At 43.3% G+C, this 25,067-nt stretch overlaps 1 protein-coding gene and 1 long non-coding RNA gene across 8 annotated transcripts in view; one reads left to right on the forward strand and one right to left on the reverse strand.

Annotated features, from left to right (window-relative positions):
- Positions 1 to 23,355, forward strand: part of LOC140685070 (uncharacterized) — a 124,046-nt gene extending 100,691 nt beyond the window's left edge. Inside the window, exon 3 of one of the 4 annotated variants that reach the window (XR_012058253.1) lies at positions 23,233 to 23,355. This is a non-coding gene — a long non-coding RNA (uncharacterized lncRNA). Of the gene's footprint in view, positions 1 to 17,568; positions 17,712 to 22,836; positions 22,974 to 23,229 lie in introns of those variants that run through there. The other 3 variants (XR_012058254.1, XR_012058255.1, XR_012058256.1) reach the window with 3 other exon arrangements.
- The window catches only part of XYLT1 (xylosyltransferase 1), a 176,932-nt gene continuing 158,573 nt past the window's right edge, over positions 6,709 to 25,067 (reverse strand). For all 4 annotated transcript variants that reach the window (XM_072935589.1, XM_072935590.1, XM_030284403.4 and 1 more), the window contains 2 exons: positions 22,229 to 22,562; positions 6,709 to 14,619 (listed from right to left, as the gene is read on the reverse strand). In XM_072935589.1, the coding sequence (XP_072791690.1) occupies positions 14,297 to 14,619; positions 22,229 to 22,562 (657 nt within the window). In that variant the 3' untranslated portion in view covers positions 6,709 to 14,296. The remainder of the gene's footprint in view (positions 14,620 to 22,228; positions 22,563 to 25,067) is intronic.

Raw genomic sequence — 25,067 nt, forward strand, 5'->3', positions numbered from 1 at the left:
AGTAAGCAAAACTCCCAAGCTCCTGATGATACCTGTCTCAGGAGGGAGTTTTCTCACCAGAATATTGACTGGTGTTCTGCTAAAAGGGATATATTAAACCCCAGGTCTCCAGTTAACTCTAGCCCCAACTTTGCTGAAATCCAGAAGAAAAGGGGATTCCTTGGAATTATGTGTTGCTGAAATATTCTCTGGGGTTAAGGTAAGTGAAAAGCTTTGTTCTAACTTGATCAGAAATGTCACAGAGAGAATTTCATGCCATTCAAAGTCTTTCAGCTCAACAGCACCTGCAGAAGAGGGGATCTGAACCTTCATCCACCAGAAGTTGAGCTCATAGACCCTGTATTACCATTTCCCACTGAGCTCTCAGAGAAGAAAATATTAAGAACTAGTGAAAACCAAACTAAACCAAAAATACCCCAGACTTACAGACAATGCTCTCCCTCTAGCATGCTCTTGAAGTGATTTTATTAGCCATTAAGGAATTGTGTCTCATATTTCCCCCATCTCTCCTTACTTTATAAATACTCTAGAAGACCTTCATGAGTTGGTCCAGAGTCCTTCATCAGCCCTGTGCATGGACAGGAACTTTCACAGCATTGCAATTCTTCCAGCACGTCAGAAAAAATTCCTTTAAACGTCCCCCAGTGTAACTCATGCGAATTAGTCCTGCTGCTGGTTGTGGGAGGAGAACCACTTGCAAAGCAGGGAATGAATCACTTGAAAATGATATTAAGCTTGTTTGGAAATGAAACCAAAAGAACTGAGTCAACACAGACTCTCCTCCCCGTGGGAGCCAGAGCTGCTCTGGATGGCAGAACTCCCCGTGCCACGGCCAGGACACGCTGGGTGTGCGCAGCATCCCCGCACAGCCCGGCTGCACCATAACCACCGTGCCTCCAGGGCTGCCCTGGCATCCCTTCCTGGCCTCTCCTGGCACCACAGGGCAGGGCTGAGCTGAAATAAAGTGCCCCAAGTCTTGCACGCCGCTGCCCAGGGGCCGTGCCCCCACCTCCTCCCAGGGGAAATGGACCTCGCTGGTCTTTCCCCTGGCTGTGGCAGCATCAGGCTGCTTCAGGACTCGTGTTCATCCCCATGCAGGCACAGGGGGCAAGGCAGGATCCTGCATGCTCCAGGGTGGGTGGGATGGCTGTGCTGCTGTCACCCTGCCAGGCTGTCTGGGCTGCCCAGGGGGCTTTTGGCAGCAATGGGTGCTTTTCCGTGGGAGCTGCTAGGTAATGCTTGGGGTTCTGCGGAGCCACACTACAAAACAGGGATGAACTTGTCAAAAGACACAAACTATATTGTAATGAAATGTGGACATGGAAAGGGGCCAGACTCAGCTCTTCTTTTCACAACAATTTGAGTTATTTCAATGTAAAGTTAATGACTTTGTTGTTTATTCAGCTCAAGCCATCTAAAATAATAAAAGAATTAGAGGGAGAAAAGGAAGTTAAAGGTGGTCAGAAATCCAGCCAAAACATTCAGCAAATAAAGAAACCCAGCCTGCCTGTGTGTGAGCAGCAGTATTTGGGGTTAATGACACTTTTTGTCCAGACAGGAGCAGAGAAAAGGAAATTATCAAGACTTAAAAATATTGCTGTAATGTGAACCGCATTTCTCAGCCAGCTCTTGTTCTGAAGTTATTTATTTGCCATGACTAATTTGCAGATTCAAATGCGGTCATTGCCTCACACGTGGCAGTGCCGGGGCTCTCTGGGCTCCGGGACTGGAGGCACTTGGAGCCAGCAAAGGAGCTCTGCTGGTTCCCATGGGCAGTGCCAGCCCTGCTCTGCAGCCCAAAACCAAAGCCCATCAACACTGAGTTCCTCAAACGCATTTCCCAGGCGTGCAGGGATGCTCACACAACACTGAAGTGCGGATGCAGACTCAGATCGCTGCCTCTCTAATTCTCATCTTGCCTTGTTTGGTTTTCTTTCTTTTTTTGATTAATCAGCCCAGGGATGCAGAGAAGCCAAGTGTCTTGACAGCACAGAGGTAATTTGGGAAGGGCAGGCAGGCTGCAAAGCTCCCAGCAGAGGGACCAGCCCTTGGCTCAGCTCTGCTGTTGCCCCGGTTTTAGGGTAAATACGTTGTTAAGTTTGTTCATCCAACCATCACTTCCCATTTTCCGTGCCCAGAGAGCAGGATGAGGCAGGCAGCACTGCAAACACAGGGGGTTTGAGGGTTCTCCCCACCCTAAATCTCCTCTGTGAGGGGTGAAGAGGGCGTGTCCTGATGTCCCTTTCCCAGCACAGACAGTCTCTACATCTGCCTTTAATTAAGATGAGAATGGGGAGCTTGGGGGAATTCTGGATTCATTTCTGGCAGTGCCACTTTCAAATTCCTTCAGTTCTGTGTGATGCACACTGGGCATGAGCTGAGATGCACCAGGCTGAGAGTTGGGCTGAAAATAAACCTGGAGTGTCGCTGTTGTGTCAGTCTCCTGTTGATATTTCGTGGTTTGTTTTATGACATCTTTGAGGCCAGTCAAGTGTGGGGGGAAAAAACAAAAAAGAGAGAATGTTGCTTTTTGAGGCTGGATTAAGAGTGAGCTGGTACAAATCATGTCACTTCATTGAGTGGATTCAGAGCATTACAGTCACTGTGATGCTGGTGCACACTCATGCTCATGCGCTCTAATTCTTAATGCATTATTCTTGATACCAATTTAACTGATGTTAATTAATTAAAGGAATGGACAAACTAAATCAGCACTTACCTATGCATGTGAAAGAAAGGGGCTGTGTTGCAGCGTGGAGTCAGCAAGCAGCTGAGTGCTGGCTCCCCAAAGAGAGACCAGGGGAATGTGAGGGGTTGATCCAGTGGACCTTGGGTTAGGGACTTACTGGGTCTATGGAGAGAATGACCAAATCTGACAAAAAGGCTCCTGATCAGGGAATTCTGGTAAGAAATGCATGTTTTTAGGTGCATTTGGACTTTGCATCAATTGCCTGGGGGCGTAAGGTCTCTGCAGGGAGCAGGTCACAGCTGCATCCCCAGGCCATGATGGGCTGTGGTGGTCCCTGGTCTGTCCCTCCCCAGGGACACCTGCACCCACCATGGCTTGGCTGGTCCTGCTGTGGCCAGGCTGCTGGGAAGCAGCTCACAGCACTTCTTCTTTTTTACTGGAGGCAAAAAGTAATTTCTTCCTCTGAAGGCCAGGACTGGAGCCATCCTCTGCTAATGAATGCAAACCATCAGTGAGCAGTAATGGAAAATCGGGGATGATGTGGCAGGCAGTAGCTTGCTTTCATGGCACCAGAAAAGCCCTTTTAAATTTAAATTTAGCAAAGAATTTAAAGCACATATAGGCAGACTCTATTAGAAAGTGAAATATTTGATCTTGGCTATTAATCTGTTATAAGAATACTTTCATTTCCCTGCCATGTGTATCCAGTGATAGACTTTCATAAATGAGATCACATTAAAATGTACTTTATGTTTCTAGTCAAATCTCTTTTATCATTATGCAAGTCCTAGTTAGGGAAAAAAAAAAAACAATTACAGAAGCAGACTAAGAAGAGCACATTATTTTAACTCATTTATACAAGCAAAATACTGCTCCTACTTGAAGGCTGTGCATTGTACACTACTAAACAGCCTGGGAAAAGGTTGCTCCATTGCAGTCATGCTACCAGATTTGGGGTAATTTATGGCCAGTGGAAATACAAATAGAGTCTAAAACAGCTCATGTGGTGTGGGGTACTGCTATGTGTATATAAACACAGATATATATATTTGCTTTTATATGGAGTATATTCATATCAAAGTATTATATTCATATTGAAGCATTACATTTGGCCTCTGTCTTACTGAAGTCAAATATATTTTAAGGATGGTCCATAATTAATGTGAGCTGTCATTCCTGACACACTGCACCACAAGCAGACAAGTGTTTTAGGAAGTTTCCATGTGCCCAGGGAGGCTGGGAGGCTCTGCTGCCCTGGTGCTCCCTATGGACATGTGCAGGGATCGTGTCAGCCCAGCCAGGCCAGTGGCTGAGGGCTCTGCAGAGCTGCACTGCCTGCTCTGGTGGAGGCATTAATTCAGAGAAGAGACCACTGGCAGCCTGGAACCAGCACAGAGCATCATGATGGATGTTTCAGGGTGAGAAGGAAAAAGTGCTTTACATCTTATAACTCACTTTGGCTGATTAGGCACAAATGTCTGTTTTAAACCTTCAAATCTGGGCACCCAAACCGTGTCATAATCCTGCCACATTTTGAACATCTTTTCACTCCATTCAAGCAGCCTGACAGAGAGCCAGCAGGGGCCACAGCATCTGCTATCACACTGCTGGAGCAGAAAGCTTTGCTTCCAGATTCACCAGTGCCGTGGGTCCAAATGCTTCCCCAGGATGGGGCAGCCGTGGTGGGCAGTTAAGGTGTACATTGACATCATGCTTTAACTGAAAAGTCCAGTCTGGTGTTTCCAGAAGAGGGTGCAGCTCGAGGCTTGAATCTGTAAAATGCAGGGTACTTTTGGATCATGTTAATGCTATTAATAAATTAACCTGAAACTCCTTGCCTGTGAATTTAGAATTCTGGCATGACTCTGCTTTGCTTGGGAGCTGGCCAGAACAAACTGGTGCTTGGCAATTTACTCCAGGACATGAAGTGTCTGAGCCTTGTCGCCCCAGAGTCCCCCAGCTCCAGGTTCAGCCCTTCCCCATCCAGGTGGGATTCACAGTTGGTGCCTCAGCTGTGCCCTGGCTCAGAGCCCTGCAGTCAGGGCAGGGAGCAGCCAAAAGGCTGATTTGGCACCAGAATAGCCACAATCATCTTTCCTAGAAGAATGAAAAATTGCCATCCATGTCTGGTTTTAACTGTAGTACAACCTCAATGTCTCATCTTTTTTAATCATTCAGAGACAGCGAAGATTTGCAGCTGTTTGCGTTTGTGAAACCTCAGATTACTAACAGCCTCTGATTTTTAGAAAATAGGCTACAGATTCTTTAGCAACAGATGAGGAGATGCTAAGTTTCAAAATCCCCATTGTTAAGGCAATTAAATACCTTGTTCCTGTTGCACTTGGTTTACTGTGCAGCTATTGGCACACTGCTTTGCCCTGGGTCTTGTGTCATTGTGTGAATTAACCATGTTCTAGACTACAAGTAATAATTACAGTAAGAGGCCTTAGGCATGGCAGATGCAGGGATGTGGTGATGGTGTTTCCAGCAGATGGAGAGGCACAGCCCTTCCTGCCAGTGTGACACTGCCAGGGCGACTCTCTCTGCTGAACTGGGATTCCTGTGCCGTAAAGAGCAGATTCTCACTGAAGTCTACAAGGCAAACAAAACACTTGAGCACCTGGTAGCCTTATTTCCAACCCCCCCCCCCCCCCCCTCAGCCTTTCCTTTAAAGTAGTGGCCAATGACGCATTTGGAGATAATTAAACCAGAAGTTGAGGGCTTTTTGTTTTAATATGCCATGACTACTAGCAGCTGGATTAGGAATAAGCCAGTACAAAAGCAGCAAACTTCTTAAAAAAGCTATAAATAAAACCAGGCTTCAAATTTGAAAGCAGGATTATTTTTTCCTTTTTCCCCTCCACAGAAGATCTTTTCTTTGTGCCAAGACTAAAATATTAGCACTGTGTTCCCTCCTCTGTTTAAACAGACCTCATTGCATCTAAGTGCCAAAAAAGTGGAATTCCTGAACAGCAGGTGAAAAGAAAACACAAGATCAAATGCAGCTCTGGCTGCCAAGAGAACTTGCAGCACGGCTTGGGGGTGCATGAAAAGTCATGCAGCTCCTGGTGCTGTCAAAGACTGCTGGAAGGTCATCAAGGAGTTTTTTCCAAGCATCCTACATCAAAAAGCTGCACAGGGAGACAAATCTGAACTACATCATGGGTGTATGGGGATGGTGCTAAAGACACAAATCATCCACTTTTAGGAGAATTTAACTTTTCCCCCATCACATCTATGGAAGCAGCTCTAAGAAATCAGTGCTCTGTGTGGAGACCAGGGTATAGAAATAAATGTTTGTGCTCACACTGGGTGAACATTAGGCAATGGCTGGTTTGGGTCCATAACCCAGCAGGGAGCTATGGAAGAAATGTGTCTTTCTGAGCTCATCCTTGCACTTAAGGCAGAGGGCACATATTTAGCTGCTCTTAGAACCAGCCAGCCCTTGCATTAATTCACATTTCTGCACCCAGCTGGACATCTGTGAGCCCATGACAGAGTCTTTCTCTTAGGCTGATGCACGCTTTGGGGACGCAGGGAAGAAACTGCTCCAGCACTTCTCATGGTTAATGGCTTTCAGGAAACAGACTTCAGCTGAGCTCCTTGTTGATCCCTTAGCCTACCATTCCTTGTCATCACTGGAAAAGGCAGAGAGGCTCTGGCCCAAAAGCAGACATCTGGGTTTGAAAACAAGAATTAGGAGGTTTCTCTGGGTCCCACTGTGCCAGGAGTGCTGAGAGCCCTGCAAAGTTCATCCACCTTCCACCCCTGCACTGGGGGCAGCACCCAGCTGAGGCTGCAGCACTGCCTGGGAGCAATGACAGATTCCCAAAAGGCACTCGTGAATGCTTCCCCCAAATGGCTACGGCTGAGAAACGACTGACCAGGCAGCAGCACTGGGAACACAGGCTGGAAGTGCTCAGGCCCATTTTCCCTCCTAAAAATCACCAAGCAGCAAAGTTCTTTCAAATAAGACACACATGGGTGGGGTTGAAAATAATACAAAGTGCACGTGCTCCTAAAGACAGACTTTTTTTTTTTTAATTTTAAAACTCTGCATCTGAAAACACCGTATGACAGAAAGCATTATATACACTGCAGTGTTTTTGGTATAATACAGTATTTCATACATCCATTTCTTTTTCTGCAAAAAAATTTGCTTTGTCGGACAAACAACCAAACTCCCATTGACAAAGAATACAGCTAAGGCACATTGTTTCTGCTAAATGAAAGACAAAAGGGTGCAAAAACGGGTAGTGCAATAATTGCTGAAAATCACATTCTACTACAAGGAAAGCATTCTGACTTTGAACTTTGATTACTGGTCAATTTAAGACATTTCAAGACCTCATAAAATACTCCTTTAAATAAATAGCAAAATATCTACATCTTTCGGTGTGTTCCATTTGAATTTCCAATTTTTTTTAAACTTTTTTTTCTCCTGTATATACACGTTTTTCTTTTTTCTTATTCAATAGATTACAAAATATTTCTGTACAATTTTATGCATATTATGATCTATAACAAAATAGTTATTTCTTAAAACTATATTACCACCAGTCTTTGAAAATGACAGAATAGGAATAACTTATTATGGACTATGTTAGGCAATAGAAAAATCCAATCAAACCAAAACAGAACCAAAAGGACAAAGTCCGAAAAATAATTTCATTACATTGATATTGATGAAATTAATTGTTTTAGTTTCACAAATCTTGTTTTATATGTAAACCCTTTTCAGTTGCCTTTGGGTTGTATCCACATATGAATACCAACATGGGATAGGATTTGGGATTCCTAAAAGCACTGCAGCCTGCCGGGAATATTGGTGCTACTCTCTGAAACACGACAATTCTCATGGAGGAAAGTATTAAAGAAACCCAACATATAGGAGCCTTAGCAGAAGCCATTGCTTTCTGCTGACTTTGACAGCCTTTGAAAGAAGTTCCAAAAGCCAGATTTTCAGAAATGCATTTATGAAAAAACAACCACGTTCTAAATGAACTGTTAGATTGCCAACCAACACCCAAAATCTGGCCCTATGTGATCACGTTCTTCAGATTTTAAGACCATACTATTAAGAAGATATTTCTTCTCCCAGATACCAGTACAAATCTGAGAGGAATGCTACTACACCATGTTAAAATGTGTGAAATTACTCTACAATTTGTCTTGTGCATCTGAGAGCAGTCTGTCCTGTTGTAGCCTGAAGATAAATTAGAAGCTACTAAGTTTGTACTTTGTACGTAATTAAACCAAGTTCCTTATCTACAGTGACTTGCAAGAGACAGAGCTCATAATTTCCTAAGGTTTATATGAACGTTTGAGACTTCCTTTTGCCCAAAGGGAAGGTCATTTTCTTTCCTTAAAGACTGCATTTGTAAGCAATTTCCATTGTATTTGTGAAGTGTAAGCTGACAGCAACACAACTGAGCTGTAATAGAAATCTCAAGGTGCCTTTTATTCATTCCACAACAAACAGAGAAAGTGAGCAAGACACAGACAACACCAAAGTTCCTAACACAGTTTAAGGCCACATTTAGAAAGGATGGAAGTAAGGCTTTCTTTAAGGGGCAACACACTGGATGCCACAGTGGGAACAGACACCGAGTGATCCAAAGCTGACAGGATTCATCCACAGAAAAGCTGAAACAACACCCTAGTTTTGGCCAGCAGGTCTGTGCGTTTTTTTGGATCTAAGCAGGAAAATAAAACGAAATGCCATAGACATCCTCCTCTGGAATATTCCCAGCAAACTGAAGGTGCTCCCCTAGCAGAAGTGCTATTGTCTCAGTCAAAGGTGTTAATTACAACAGAACCAAAGACAAGCCGAGTCATTACAATATACAAATGCAGCGCCATGAACCGCGCCTAGAATTGTCACTCTGGTATCAGAGGCACCTGTACAGTATCTTGCTGTTTATTTGGCAAGGTTACAAGTAATACTTCTAGGTTGTAACAAAGTAGAAAGAGAATTTGCATAGATTGTACATTCAGTTCAAGGAGATTTCTGGTACCATTTTTGTTGTTCTCAGGTAAACGTGTTTGCAGACACAGTGAGGTAGCAGCTGTGGTAGCACCCATGAGCAAAAGAAGGTAACCAAGGCAGAAGCAAAGAGCAGAGCGATCAACACACTACTGTTAGTAAGAAGGAACAGAATCAACGTGGTACCTGCAGTGTCACATCATGAGGGTAACTGCTCCCAAAGCCACACGTAACTGAGACACCCTAATGCTGCCCTGCTCCTGGTAACACAGGCTGTAAGCCTCAATTTTAAATGCTCTCAGCCTGATTATTCTTTCCCTTACTGTGATGATGGTGGTGAAGGTTTTGAAGGTCAATCTCTTCTACAATACACCTTTGTAGGGAATTACAAATCAGTGTTTGGTTATCTTTGAAGATTCTGCAGGAAAATGTGCAGTCCTACAAATTCTTCCTTGCTGTCCTTAACCCTAATTCATATTTCTTTGGCTCCTCTGTGCCTGACTGTTGAAGCAGCTGCCCTCACGGCTCAGCAGCAGGTATTCCTGCTCTCAGGAACTCCTCCTGGGCCTCTGGAAGGGCAGTCTCTGTCCTCTCTAACACTGCATCACTCCCACCCTCTGTGTCAGCATCATCCCTAGAGATGCCTTGGCAGAAGCCTGAGGGTTTGGCTTGAAAAGGCTTTTTCACATTATGTTTTCAATTGTCATTTAATATGGGTTTAAGTCCTACTCATCCTCAAGACTACACTGGAGGTCTTGAATGGTAGAAATAAAGACAAGTATGGATCATTATCTTTTCACAACTGGACTGAAGCAAAGGCCAGTGAGAAAGGTTGCCAACCATGTCCCACCAGGTCTGTCTTATTCTGTTACTGAAGTATCAAATAACCAAGTCTCCTCTCACATATATCAGATTCCCATGCCTGAAAATCAGGACAAGGTAACTGCTGGCTTTCACCAACACCTTCCTGTGTGCCAGTGAACTGACTGAAGGCTGCTCTGAAAAGCAAACTTTCCCCATGGGGATTTAGCTCACTCCAGTATAAAACTTCCTGCTCCATGGAAAGTACTGCAGTTGGCCAAGGTTTCATGTGGCCAACTCCCGAAGCTTTGGGAGCTGGGAAAACAACAAGGAGGGCGTGTCAGCCAGGGGCAAGATGGCAATTCTCTGATGGCTGTGATGAAAGAGAACTAGAGAAATCAACAGAAAGCTGAGCCACAAGAAACATCTGGATCTTGTTTATCTGGCTCTTCTCTATCTTGTTTATCAAAGCTGAGATCTCAGGGCATCAATGGTTTTTAGCCTTGCTGTGCAGAAGGAGCCCAGTTTGTTCAAAGCTTTGTTGCAATGCAATTGTGTCAAACTTTAGCAAAGTTTCAGCATCTTGTCTACCTTTTCTCTCTCCCTCAGGTCAGGTTTACACTATCCCCATTCTGAGTCACTGACTTCACTACTGTGCTCACTATAATCGTGGCTAATGTGATGGAGGCTTCATTAGGATGGCAATTAGTGCTGCAGGAGATAGAGGGCAAGTGAATGCACATTAGTTGGTACTTTTGAAGGTGCTGCAGGATCACTGTTAATACACCATTAAACAACTGTACAGGCATTGTGCACTGAAGCCAGTACCCAGGAAAGTCAATTTGTAACACACGAATGCACATTCCTGTATCTCAAGGCTTAGCAATAATGGAAGCGTAACAACAGAGATACAGGGGGACTTTCTTGTATAACACTTGCTATCATGAAGGAATTGTTAAAATTCTCTGCTTGCTGAGAGCACAAAAAATGAAGACATAATTTCAATTCTAAAAAAAACCCCTTGAATATCAGAAAATGAAAATGCAAATATTACTACTCAATGTCCAAATGTCATCAAAGAAAGAATTGGACAAATGTGAAAATAAACTGTCATTTGAGCTATTTCGTTTAGCCTTGGGGTCTAACATTACCATATAAACAGGTTTGCATAATGCTGAGACTGACTTTGGACATAATTCATTAAATCACGTATGCAGATGTTCTGCATTTTGCCACATTCCCTTTCTGTGTAATACAGATTGATCACAGGAGTGTTACATGGCTGTCATGCAGAACGGGCAGTAAATTTAAACAAGCAAAGCATTACACACAGAGGATAAATGTGTGCATATGGAAATATAAACCCCTCCCAATGAACGGAATTTTGATCAAACCAGGCTTCCAGCTGGGATCCTGTTCAGCAAGGACTGGCCAGTGTGACCGGAAATGAACACCTGCACATTCAGGTGAAGATGCATTACTCTTGTGTTTTGTACCAGCTGTGGGTCCCTGCTCTGAATTCTCCTTTTCACCAAATGTAAGATCTGTGAAGTTATTCTCTTCTGACCATCGACAATGCTCATCCCAAGCTCCCAGTGCTGCCATTTTAAACCAGAGAAGCCACTAAGAAGGACTAAGTTGGGCTTAACAGCATCACCTTGGAGCCAGCTCTGATCCCTGATGCAGAGTCTGGCTTTATATGTTTTTTATTCACAACTACTGACTTTGTAACTCAGACACTGAGTCTCATATGTATCTTTTGGATCCATGTCTGCATGATAACAGCTATAGTAGAGGCGGCTGTTTAGGTCCAAAACTTGACACTACCCCCAGAAGATGTTCCAAACATGGCAGCTTATCTTTTGATGACTCCAAACAGACAGCATTTACCCCTAGAACACTGTCATACCCTTTATTTATGCTGGATTTGACTCTGAAATCCTCATTTAGCACTAACACTCTGGAAGTTTTTCCTGAGAAAGGACTGCAGGATCAACCCCTTCAGCTCCACAGTCTATATTTTAACAGCAGCACTGGGATTACCAGCTTGCTACAAAACTTCACTGTTTAAATGCTTCTTGTCTTTCGGAAAATAATCTCATATAAATTTTCTTTGAGGTATTTTAAACCTATCATATAATGCAAATGGATATATCAGCAACCATCTGTTTTCTTTTGCTTTTTTTGTACTAAAACAAAATAATTTGCACCTTATTCTTCAAATGATAAAAGTGGCAGTTTTTTTCCTAACTGCAGAAGATGTGGTTGTTGTCACTTTTTGCTTGGTCTAGTTAATGAAAACTTACCAAAAAAGCACTTAAAAGCATTCCTGCGTAAGAATAAAAAACAAGTATCAGATTTCAAAACGAAGTTATCTGCATGCGTGTGTGTGGGTGCACCCTACACATGTGCTTATGTGCAAGACAGACTGAAGATTTTGTGGCTACCTCAGGATTACTGAGAACAAGCACTGCCTGGGCTTGTTGATGAATTTTCTTGTGTGCCTTAAATGTGACCTTCATTTAATCTGCAGGGCTTGGACTGTGCAGTCGCCATTGCATCAGTGTGACCAAAGCCCTGGATTTCACAGTGAGGATTGGAGGTCCCCAGAAAATATGAACTTCACAAAGGAATGTTACATTAAAAACAAGCACTGTTAAAAACCCTTACTGAATAAGTAATAACACTGTGATTCTATTACATAAACCTGTTGGCAACCCTGGTTTCACACAAGCTTGCCTCTAGAGCTGGTTGAAAAGCTGGAACATTATCTTAACTGGAATATTCCAATCAGCTCTCATTGCTACAAACTTTCCTAAAGCTACCGCTCGTGACTGACAAAATCAAGACAAAAAAAGAAAGGGAGGTGTGAGGGGAGGAAGGCCTTTTCTTAATAAAGGCAGCTTCAGTTAGTAAAATAACATAATCTTCAAGCTGCAAAAGCAGCACCTACTAATTAGTCATTGACTAAAACATAAATAATAAATACCTAAACTGTTCCTTCTATGCATCCATTTTTGTGCCAGATAAACATTTCAATGCTCTGCCTTAATGCCAGCACAGCTGACACCACAATTTCAAGTCCAAAGCAAACTGAAGTAGCTTTAAACCAATATGACAGAGATACCACAAGCCACGGGGATCTGTGTGGTACAGTCCTACTGCAAGTGTTGTTTAAAAGGGAATTCAACCTTCCTGTGAGATGTGATTATGGAATGATCTAAGGGTCTGTTTCCCTCCTGATGTGGACACTTCAGTCCCAGCAGAAAGTTATCCATGCACACAGCAGGCTGAACAGATACCTTCCTTTATGACAGCAACAGGACTTCTTTCCTAATTAACCCAATGGCTTTTGATGGTCTTTTTTGGCTCTGTTGCTAACTAGAAATTAACACAGCAACAGCAACAAAGTGCATGTTTTTGCTAATGTAAAACACATTAGTTGGAGATGAATTTGTATATAAAAGCTGTATTCTAAAAAGTTCTTGGAATGTAAATTAATTTTTCTGTAATGTAGTAAATGCAGGTTGAAATTATGCAAAAACATGACTATTTAAAACAGGATGCAGCCTGCTAGGAATTCTGAAGAGAGGCAGGAGTAGATTGTTGACAGAATAAAGTAAAAGCACGGAGAAACACGGAATTGTTCTCCTTCCCCTGGCTTTGGGCAGCAGCCCACATCCTGTACAGCCTTCCAGGTGCCCTGGCAAAGCCTGGACGGATCCTTCTTTAGGAAGAGATGGAGATCTGAGACCAAGGAAGGGAATTAGTGTTAAGACTTACTAGCCACTACTCAAATTAGGGAAGAAACCTGTTGTTGCTGATTTAGGTCCCAATTTTACATTTTACTGGTTTACAGGTCCACTGCCTGAGAAAAAACTCAGCTCAGCTCATGAGCAAAGGGTGTGAGCAGACACATCCCAACCCACTCCAGCCTACACATACACACCTGCTCTACTGGCAGCCTGTAAAATACTCAGGTACTGGTGGCTTCCAAAAATGCCTGCAGATTTGAAAGGGCTGAAATTCAAAAAACTTCTTTGTTCTTTAATAAATACTCTTAGTACACTGACCCTGAACCCGACTGCATGAGACATAAAAGACTACTATAGCAAAACACTGGTTTCATTTAGAGTTTATCATTAAATTTGTATGAAAAAAATTCTCTGAAAGGAATCTGAAAGTTTCTGCTTTTGCTCGTTCTCTCTAACAAGAATAACAGACATCAGCTGTGTCCAGAATTACTTTGTGTTATTAAAAACCCAAGTGAGGCTGTACCATAATTACTTCACATTCTCTGAGGTCATGTGGCCATATAGACCTCAGCCCGCAGGAACCAACCTCCCCAGGAAGTGTAAGTAAAAGGGAATTTTGATGTGATTTATTCATTGTAGCAAAATAACGAAAGCCTATGAAACAGCAGAGGCACGGACAAATTTATTTAAAAAAAACCCCTTTGGCAGCTGCTCCTTCACTGCCCTCCCCATGGCTTGGTGCCACTGTTTCCAAGCCCACACGAGGTGGGTGCAGGGGCCCGTGGAATGGCCGGGTCCCCATGGGACAGCACAGCCTGTGGGATGAGGCAAGCTGCTCCCAACAGAGCTGATGGAGAGGGCAGTGCAAAGGCCTTGTCAGAACTACAGAACTTTTTTTTTTTTTTCCTTGTTTTGGTTTTGTTTTCTTAAAATGAATTCTATTACAATAAGTAACAAAAAAAATGTAACTTTCCCTCAGGTTTCTGAAACCCGGTGTGAGATTCACAGAGAAGCAAGGTTCAATTCCCTTTTAAAAACCTATGCCGGGGCAGAGCGCAGCGGGTGCTACCTCAGGCGGCCGTCGGGTTTGACGGGGCCCAGCTCGGACTTGGGGTCGGGGCTGAGGGAGCTCCAGGCTGTCTGGGCACAGCCCTGCAGGACGGGGCAGGCCGTGGGGCCCACGCTGCAGACGTCCACGGCCGACCAGACGCTGCTGACCAGAGAGTCCACCCAGGCGTCCAGGCGGGCGCCCACGAGCCCCGCGTTGCGCTTGGCCTGGTCGGCGCGAGCGGCGCTGACCGGGATGTTCAGCACCGGGTTCAGGCCCTGGAAGCTCTGCTCCATGTAGGCGTTCTTTGGAGGCCCGCTGTGGAGCTTGATGGCTTCCTCTGGAAAGAAGCAAAGCCCAAAGTTAGTGCATTGAAAAAGCCACTGCTAAGGATCAGTGTAGTAAACAAACAGAGCAAGGTTTAGGGGTGAGCTGTGGCCTGTTTCTCACACATTGCATCCCAGGGGTTGTGCTCAGCTTTGGCACTCTCCGTGCTCAATAATATGGATTCTGCTCAATGTGATTTTCATCCTGCAAGTGCAGCATTAACAGGCAAAGCTCTGACCCTGAAAACAGAGCCACCCTTATTATCAACACATCCAACCAGCATCCCCAGAGCTGCAGGACATTCAGGACCGCCTGCACCTCAGAATGAGGAAACAGTTCAAGGACACCTGGTGCATGAAGTCTGCCAACCCCTGTCAGACATCCAAGAGCTATTATTGATTTGTCTAGAAGAAAGAGCCAAGATCTCAGTCTGTTTTGTTGTGTTTTTTTTTTTTCCCTATACAGATGAACCTTGCCCTGCTGCGGAAAAGCCACATTTGTTAGCTCTATCTGTCGACAAAACCCAGGTGGTGCCACTAAAAGGACAACACCATGGTCTTGGACAAACCAGACCATAATGAAACACATGCAGCCTCAGTGTGATTCCTGGAAGTGCTCCAGTCTCACTGGGAAAGTAGTCCCCCAGCAGACTTATGTTTTCAAGCTCCTGTGCTGAACAGTAGATCACAACCATTCCCTAATGACACTTTGCATTGTGGTCACTTTCCTTACCTATCTTAGCAAAATACAGTACAATACCCCAGATTTTCAATATTGCAGTAAAAATCAGTATCAGGCTGTGACAATCCTTTCAGAGACCTAAACTGGACACTGTGGGTCAGGTTGCCCCTGTCAAAGGTTGGCTGACTTCTGAGAGTCTGAGTGCACCAAGTTGCTGCTTATAAAATCAGGATGAGACCCTTGAAAAATGTTCACTGAGTGCCTGTTGGGAACAAATTTCCAACCATTTCTTTTCGCTCTCAGCTGCCTTCCCCAGCATCCTCACTCTGGCAGCACAGAGGATATGTTTAGCTCTGCCAACAGACACACTGTCTAGAACAGAAAATGGGCCCATTCAGGCTGCTCCAGGCGAGGAAAGCCACCGCGCTCCGTGAGCGTCAGAGGCCAGGAATTACATATTCACAGCTACAATTCCTTCCACATGTCCTTGCTGTTTGCACTACAGCCTGACACTGAGTCCTTTCTTCCATGCAGAGGACAGCATCTCAGGTGCTGGAAATAAATCCATGTATTTATTTAGAGGGAAAAAGAGTATAACTGGAGCTTTGCTGTTACATTTGCAAAGTCTTTAATGTCAAATACTGTGCAAGTCCGTTACTTCAAATCCCCAATTAAAGTGGTTCAGCACAAGCCCATCACCATTGTACACCATTTAACTGTTCCTGCATTTATCTAAACCCCTCTTTTTATTTTAAATGGTAGATACCCACAATAATCTGTAGTCAAAATGAGTTCAATCTGTGCACATGTGTCAGGAATGTGCTCTGCCAGAGCACTGAATTTTAAGAAATAGAACAAGTACACATGATTAAATTTCCTCCTTTGGAAGCAATTAAATATGGAAGACTGTTTGTCAACATATTAGTTAAACAGGAACATTCTGAGTAAAAATTCCCAAATAAATAAGAGTTTGCATTACTAGCAGGATCATCTGATTGAAACAGGCAATTCAGCGAGCTTGTTGAATCAAAGCCTGTTGCGCATGTGTTTGATGCACAGAACAAGAGAGATCTTTATTCAGACAAGAAACAGAGTGAAATGGAACTTGCTGTTCTCTCTGGCTCAGCCTTGTACATGTCCCACGCCTCAGGACCTGGTGGATTATCAGGACTGTACAGGATGGAACCTGCAGAAACTGCAGGACTCAGTGCTGGGCAAAGCAGCAGAGGGTGTGTTAAGGCTACCACTGCCCACAGTGAAAGGTGCTGCTCCAGTCAAGACACACGGAGAGCCCTGACCTGGTATGGTGGGGACTGCCTGCCCCACAGCAGAACAGCACCCCAAGTTAGGTGTCAGCAGGTCCTCGAAAGGAAAAGCTGGGTAACAGCAACCTGAGTGCACAGTCACACGTAGCCATCAACAGGAAATGCTGACCCAGAAGCGTCTCCTGGAGCTTCCAAGTCTTTGTCAGACAGCTCATAGCAGAAAGCAGGGAGGATGCTGCTCACCTGAGCAATGGCACATGGGCTGATCCTCTTTGCATTAAAGGAGAAATGACAGAGACTCATGACTCCATAATTTACTGAGCTGGTACAGAAGAGAGACAGTGAGACTCCCAAGCCCTGATATGCTGGAAAAAAAGAGGCTGGAGCTACCGGGTGTGCTCTTGAAGCACTGACACTTTAGTCAAGTGTCATGAGGAAGAGCTCATGAAAAAATAAAGAAGAATGTAAGGCTTGTCTCTAAATGTTTAGACATTTAAATCTGTATAGTTAGCACAAACAACACAAAATTAGCTGAATTGCAGACATTAAGCCAGAATTTTTCTGCTGGCCCTTTGATTTCCGAAGGATGTGTATCAATGCAAAATATATTCCTCTGACTTGAAAATATAAATTAAAAAAACTTGGTTATTTGTGACCCCTATTTTTATTTGCTCTTATGTCCTCACATGCTCTTATGTCCTCACATTTCTCAACTGGCTCTTCTTGGACTAACTTTTTTGGATCAAACACACAGCCTATAGCCAGCCATACAGGCTGGGATTTCAGCATTTTTGTGTGGGTTTGTTCATCATTTTGCAGAAAAAGCAAATTAGTTTAGACAGAGAGTGGGCTAAGGAATGAAAAATATGGTTACCTTGGTACACATTAAGGCACTAGACCTGTGGGTTTTTTAAAGCAACATGAATGTACAACTTCATTTCTTTACTTGAATTGTGTTAAAACCCTCTGGCAAAGAGGTAATTTTTTATTGACATTTTGTTTGTTTTCTCTTGCAGCAAACAAGACAGTGCTGCATTTGCTCATTGTGGAGCTAATCGACTCCTTGTCAGCTGGATCTGAACTAAATTTCAAAGCAAATCCCTGTCTTCAGGGTTTTTCTCGGAATGATGATTCCAGGGCATGTCTGCTCTTCTGCAGTCGTGCGCCTGCCTGCTGCTATTACTGCGTTTATCAAGAACATGTCATGTTACCTCTGGTTAATTTAAAGAAATCACAGCAGTTCTGACACAAGTTGCCACCCACTTTATAATCCCTATAGATGCAATTAGAATTGATTGAGCCACTGCAAACAACCAAGGGCAAAACAAAGGTTTCCCAGTATCTGCTAATTGAGACGATCTATAAATATGGATTAGGTCAAAAGGCCTGAGGTGCCTGAGTGCATTGCCCATGTCTGCTAATGCTGCCAGCCCTTGAAAGGGGGCACAGGGACCAGGCACTGGTATTTCAGGCTCCATGGGAGCAGCAAAGTTCAGTAGCCCCATGCCCAGGACATGCCATCAAGCTGGAAACAGAGTGGGAAAGGTCTCTCTTAAAGCAAAAAAGGTGGTTGCTCTTTCACACTTCTCTCCTTGCTTGAAGGAGGATAGGCTTTTAATGTCTTCATTTATTTACAATCCAGGGATTACTATCATCTTGAGGTTTTGGGGCTTTTTCTGCCCCAGAAGTGAACCTGCTACTGGCTCACAATAACCTATTTGGCTTTTAATGGAACAGGTACTATCCATTAAACGGATGACAACTCATTATCGGCACTCCAGCTGGGAGAGCACTGGGGAAACTTTGCTGTGAATATAAACTCAAATTTAAAAATGAAATTGCTTTGGCTTTTTCTCTTCCCTTCACTGTGACCCTGGCAATCGATCACACTTGGCCTTTAAAGAGCGGGGAAGGGGGGAAATTGGGATGATGAGGATGCAGAGACAACCTCTACTGAACTTGCTGTTTTCTTAGGCTTTGAAGTCTGCTGGGTAGCTTGTATTATAGTCTGTGAGCTGCTGGCTAAGTGCTCTGAATGATACCTGTTTGCTTCTGCCTCTGCAGTCCCTTCACAGGGGAGCTGGACATCTGGCCTCGAGTCTCCAAGTACTCAAATTCCTTAAGCTGCCAGCAGAAGTCCCCCATTTTTGTGTGGTCTGCCAGTGATCTTACATGGTTCTGCTCCCTGTTTTGTCTTCTCCACATCCCATTCCCTCTTTGTCTTGGCACAATTATTCCTAGAGCATCCTGCTGGTCCTTGGCAGCCCTCCTGTGTCTTTACAAGCATGGAGTACTTGGCTTTGACACACTCAACCATATGGTGAGAACATCAAAACTGTTGTTTAGAAGAATAAATTGGAATCTGTCTGTGAAGGAGGTAGAGGGAAGGAGACTCTGATTTGACTCTGGAGAAGGTGAATCTGACTTCTCAAAATGATTTATCATAAATGCACCTAACGTCCTTTTCTTTTCTTTTTTACTTTCTCCAACCAGGCAAATACTTGCAGGCACTCCTGAGCCAGAATATCTGCTGAAGGCAGAGCTGATCAGTGACACAACTCAAAGCACAGAACATAGACAGAGATTTGGATAACTGGAAAGGGAAAATGACCAGGAAGGAATAAGTAACATTAGGTTATAGACTCTCCACTGAAATACCTTAGGGAGCCATATTTACAGTGGAAATACCCCAAACAGTATCCTCAGTAATTCCATGTAAGATCTGATCTCTCACAGATTCTGGTTTTGAAAAGGTCAATGAATCTGTGTTTTTAAAACAATTTGCATTCTATCAGCTACTCACATCTGGACACAGCATCAAAGAAAACACTCACTCTTGATTTCCCTTTATGGCTTTACTTGCATGCAAATAATTTAGGCCAAAATTAATAAATAACAGGAAATAAAAAAACTGAATAAACGAGTGGCATATGCTGTTTTTATAAACTGCTAAACAGAACATCTTTGCTGGCAGCTGTCCCATGATTATTTTTTTATTTTGAATGCAATTATGAATTCTGAGAGTCATGATACAAGAATGAACGTGTTTTACTTTGATTATTCAAAAGAAGAGCCAGTGGCTCCCTTTATGATGCTGGGAAACCAAAACAACTTTTCCTTGTTGTGCTCTGGGCTGAAGTGATGTGTAGATAAGCAATGATTTAGGAAATACAGGGATTGTTGTTGTGCCCATGTTCTCAGAATACAAGATGTTAGTGGCTGCTGCCAGTTTTCTGCAAATGCTTTTTAGAATGGCAAAAGCAAATTGCACACAACATCATGGAGAGATTTTTATGTCTGTAACTTTGTGGACCCCACTTTCTGTATCTGGAGTGGATAAGACAGTGGGGGAAGAACCATTATTGAGGAAATGACATGTAAAGTGCTACAAAATGTATTAGTCCAGGGCAATATTTCTGACAAGAACTGTTCTTTTATCAGGGCAGGGAAGGACAGGGTAGGGGTTGGTGGTGGTGGTGAGGGAGGATGGCTGGAAAAAGAAAATGTTAAAGAAATCCCTAATAAAACATAGTCCCCTCTTCTACTGACACCTCCTAGCTAAGTCTGATGTATTTTAGTTTTGTTTTCACTGTTAAGACAAGAAAATAATATTATGCCTTAATTTCAGAAGATTTTTGGCAGGTTTTGCATTGTTTACAGTAACAGAAATCGTTCTTTTAGAAGTTCTAATTCTTCTGTCATACTCTCATTATGCCTTTCTTTGGTAGAAAAAATATATTTAAAGAATAAAGTGGTGACAAACTGACAAAAAGCTGGAAATCAAAGGTAAATCATGATTGCCTGCACAGAGCACAATAGTGTCACTGAGACAGAAAGCCTTAAAAAAATCCAAAAACAACAACAGTAATTTGCATTGTAAATACAATTCTAACTACATTGCAGTGTCACTACCTGCCCCTGCAATTATCTTTCTTCTCTACCTCCATGCCTCAGTCATCCACAGATTACACATCACATCATCGGAAGCAAATAACTCCTGACACTTTCTTCCCAGACAATATTGTTCCCAAGCTTTATATTTCTTCCTGTAGTAGATTCTAGTTACCACAAGAATAAACAGGCTTCTGACAAAAACTGTGAGCCCAGTGTATCAATGGGCAATAGAGGGTAGCTACACAATTTCAGTGGAATTATTCCTGATTCAGAGTTTGAACCAAAGGGAGTTTTGCCTTTACACCATAAAGTGTGGGCTTATTTTTGAAGTCTGATACATATTTACCTGTCCATGGGGCTTTCACAATGTAGGGAAAAGCAGCAAGGTTGCTGGCTACATGCCACCTTTTCCATCCAATTTATGCCTTAAATGTTAAATTACCAAAGAACATGGAATTCATTAATTTCCAGCAGACAAGTTGATAGCAGCTGTATTCAGCAGCAAGCTGCCTCAAACTTTGAAAATGTATCCCTTCTTCACATGGTGTCTGTTCACAATTTATCATTGCCTATTAGCTATTAACAGCAGTGGGTTGGAGGTGGTTTAGTTTCTGCTTAAGAAACGATGCCACCAAATGTTAGCAGCAGAAATCAGTAAGTTCACTCTTGTGCTGGAAATGCGTGGAATCAAACTCCTGTTGAGTGAGATAAGGGCTGCATTAGCTCTCAGCAGTTGGCTGCTGGTGTTTGCATTACAGAAGCAGCACGTTTTGCTGGAAGGTAAATGCCTGACTCAGTTTATTTGCTGCCTTGTCAGGAAAAAGAACTTCTGAAAACTTAATAGGATCATTCATGTATCTAGGAAATTTAAGATGTCTAAAGTTATGAATATTAATACTGGGCAGATGGAAGCACTTGAGCACTTTAAGAAGAATGGTAAAGATATTCAGAGCAACAAGCTTGTTTTGATCTTACTGAATAAAAAATCAGGTGTGGCTGTAAAATGTTCCCTCTTCTCCAGTACAGTGTCCTGGGCACTGGCTGCAGACCCAAGCATTTGGATGATGCCTGTGCCATGCAAACATGGGAGCCTGCAGAGCCTGGCAGCCCCAGAATGGCCTCTGTGTTTGGATGCTCAGGGCTGCCGTGGCAAGGAAGAAAAGTTTCTTTCTAAAAACTGTCATTGTGGGTCTGGTCTCAGGACTGTGTTTGCAATATTTCTGTAACACAGCTGCTTGGCAAGTACTGAGCAGGTTTTGGCAGGTATCAGGCACAAGTGAATGTCTGGACCTGACAATATGTCAGGTGAGCTCTGGCCTAGGGTAATTTTGTCTGATCCAGCATTTTGTATATTAATGCTTTTATTGTTAAACACAAAGCCTTTGTCAAGACAACAGTTTGAACATATGTAAGTCTCTAAGAGGAAACATGAATGAAAAGCAGCACCAGAGGTCACCTCTCCAGAGGTCAATTTTTCTTTGCATTTCTAAATGATGGTTTTTATGATAGCTGTTAGATTATTGAGAGTCTGAAGTTCTCTGGATTCTGACCTGTGCATAATTTAAAGATACAAATAGTCTTTTGTTCAAACTGGCTGTGTTTTACAGACTGGATACATATATTTTCACTTGTCTTAGTGAAAGAGTTTCTTCTAACTTAGTATCTATAAAATCCCTTTCTTTAATCCTTTTCCAATACTGCTACTTCATTTTTAACAGCAACAGTTACAGTGACTACAAACAAAATATCTATATTATTCCTGTAGCAAATAATAAAACTTACCTTGTTTGATAGGCTGCTGATTTGAGAAGGTGAGAGGAGTAATGAGGAATTTGGTTTCAGCTACCTGTACCCAGTGGTGCAGAATTTTTATTGTCCAGACACCAGGTCGCAGGGGCAAATTCAGAGGTGGTTTGTAGTGAGTAAACTCGGCACTGGATTCAATAAGAATATCATATGTTGCTGCAATTACATTAATGGGATCCACCCAAATGACAGTCACGGTGACGTTGGGGCCTTTCCCCCACTTCTGCATCCCAACTGGCTCGTCTGTTGGCCCAAGGAGTCCCCCAAAATTCCGGAAAAGCCTTTCCTTGGCATCCCACTCGGTGCCAATCTGAAATGAAAGAACACAGTGCTGGTAGCATCATCTCTGTAAACACCTGAGACCTTTATGGCAAATAAGGGCTCTCAAGAGACAAATCATATTTCCCTAATCACATGAATTATACATACATATAAAAGCAACATGAACTAAGATCATAATGCGCACACAAATTGCGAGACAAGTAAGAAGGCTTGCTTTTTTGCTCCCTTTCTGATTGATAAAAAGGTTTTCTTTATCTTAGAGTGACACAACAGGTGATAACAGCTCTCTCTTCCCTCCACAGAAGCAGTCAACAAGAGACCAAGCTAGTGACTGGACCCAGCCTATGCACAGAAAAAAGCCAAAAGTGACCCATCCTCTCCTGGGTCATGAAAGTGTATTACACACTTGAGACATGGACCCTGCAGTAGAGACCTGCCCAGCTGCTGCTGGACCAGGGGAGACACTTCAGCTGCTGACTTTAGGACAAGTCAAATTGGGTCCTTTACTACAATCCACCCATGAGATGATGAGATGGTGTCTCCTTGTACTCCTTTTCTGCCCCATGTAGGAACTTATTTCTTGTAACCTATTATTGTCATAATAGTGAGAGTGTTTTTCATTTATTCACTAACAGTAAACGAGTTCATTCACAATCTAGTGTAAATACTTAATTGACCTTTTTTTTTTTTCCTAGCAGCTTTCATGTTCCAGTGCCCCTTTATATGAATTTGAATGGTTCAGCCATAACAAACTTCCAAGCTGTTGCCACTAATACTTGTGCACTGCTGAAAACAGCACCTCTGACCAGCCAGCTTGGAATTGGAGTAACTGCCTTCCTTAGGCCAATGGGAAGACTTCAGTATCCCAGCACTAAAGCCAGCAGGTGTTTATGAGGCTGAGCACCCAAGAGTTGATTTCTTCCCTGTATAGAGAGTCTCTCTGGGTGACCTCTGGAGACCCCTCACACACAGGCAGGATCCCCACTTTCAAATTTGTGGATACTGCAGATTTTCCCCACACAGAGCTGTCCTTGTCCCTAGGCTTCACCTTGCAAGGGCATGGTCAGAGCCTGCTTTCCTGAAAGCAGAAGATATAATTGCAGCTCATTTGCTTCAGAGATTTTTCTTCTAGATTTTGTTCCACTTCATGAGAATAAGCAATTCCAATATAATGCCTAAATCCCCCCAAATCCCCAAAACATAATGATTACCTGATGCCTATTACCTGTACTGGAAACTGTCCAGTCTCCAGTCTCTTCTAAATAAATCCCTGTGGTTGGCAGACAAATTACAGGAGGACTGCAAGCAAAATGCTACAAGGTCAGTAAAATAAAACCCTACCATCCTAACTCTGTCTGTCATCACACAAATTCCTCCTACCGGGCTGTGACACTGCAGACTATGAGACAAAATGAGCCTTCCCCTACTCTGCAATCAACACAGCATTTCTGGTATTTCAGAGGTATTTCACCCAGCACACCAGCTAATCAAACCAGACAGCATAGCCCAGATATCAGACCCAAGCATCGAATGCCTCGAGGAGCTGTCAGTGTGTGCTCTCCTGACAAGACTGACTGAATATGTATGGAAATAAGCTGAGAAAGAAAATTTCCTGACCAGACCTTATTATCTACTCTGCCAACCTTCACTGAGGTGCAGCCATATCACACCTACCAGTGCTCAAGGGATCTGGAAAGAATAAAGTCACAACATGTGAAACAAACCTACACCCTCCTGGGCAAAGAAAAGTCTGTAAGGAAGCTCTTTCCACTACATTCAATATTTCTTACTGAAGAACTCATTGCAGAAAACTTATTTCATCCTCAAAAATTAAACATTCACTCCTGACATCCAACTATTTCCCCTCTCTTTAGTTTCTCATCCTTGAGAAAATAAATCAGAAAGTTACAGTCTCCTTGCTCCAACCTCCAGGTGACACTGCTTCACACCAGGCTGCACAAAAGATGTTGAGATGTGCTCACAGGAACAAAGGTTTATCAGACTGCTCTGTGGAAGAGCTAAGGCTGCTTTTGGGGGAAAATTGTAACACAATTGTTGTCTGGTTGTTAAGCTTTGTGCAGGCATGGCTTTGGGTTCCCTAAAGCAACCAGAAGTTACAGCCAAAGGGAAGAGGGGAGGGAAGGAGAGGTACCCCCAGGTCCTGGTGTGCCCCAGCGCTCACACCAAGGCTCCACAGGCACCTCGGGGAGGGAAAGGCAGGGAGCTGTACACTGTGTTCATGGGATCTGCCCTTATGTCTGATTTCCAGCTGGGGACATACTTTCCCATGCTGTACAGCTCGCAGTACCAGCTGCTTTTAGAAGCACAGCATTTTATAGGGAATTTTACTTAAAGCACTGGTTAGAGGTTTATAACCCTTGAACTTTACACAGCTGAGTTCCCAGTACTGAGATGTCCAGTTTTACAGGGCAAGAGATACTACAGCCCTATAATAAGTTTCACAGCTCTTTAAAACATTGCGAGTAGGCTTTCACTTTCAAACAGAATACACCAAGTATGGGATTGAATCAAG

The sequence above is a fragment of the Taeniopygia guttata genome, chromosome 14, assembly GCF_048771995.1.
Source record: "Taeniopygia guttata chromosome 14, bTaeGut7.mat, whole genome shotgun sequence".
Taxonomy (NCBI): Eukaryota; Metazoa; Chordata; class Aves; order Passeriformes; family Estrildidae; genus Taeniopygia; species Taeniopygia guttata.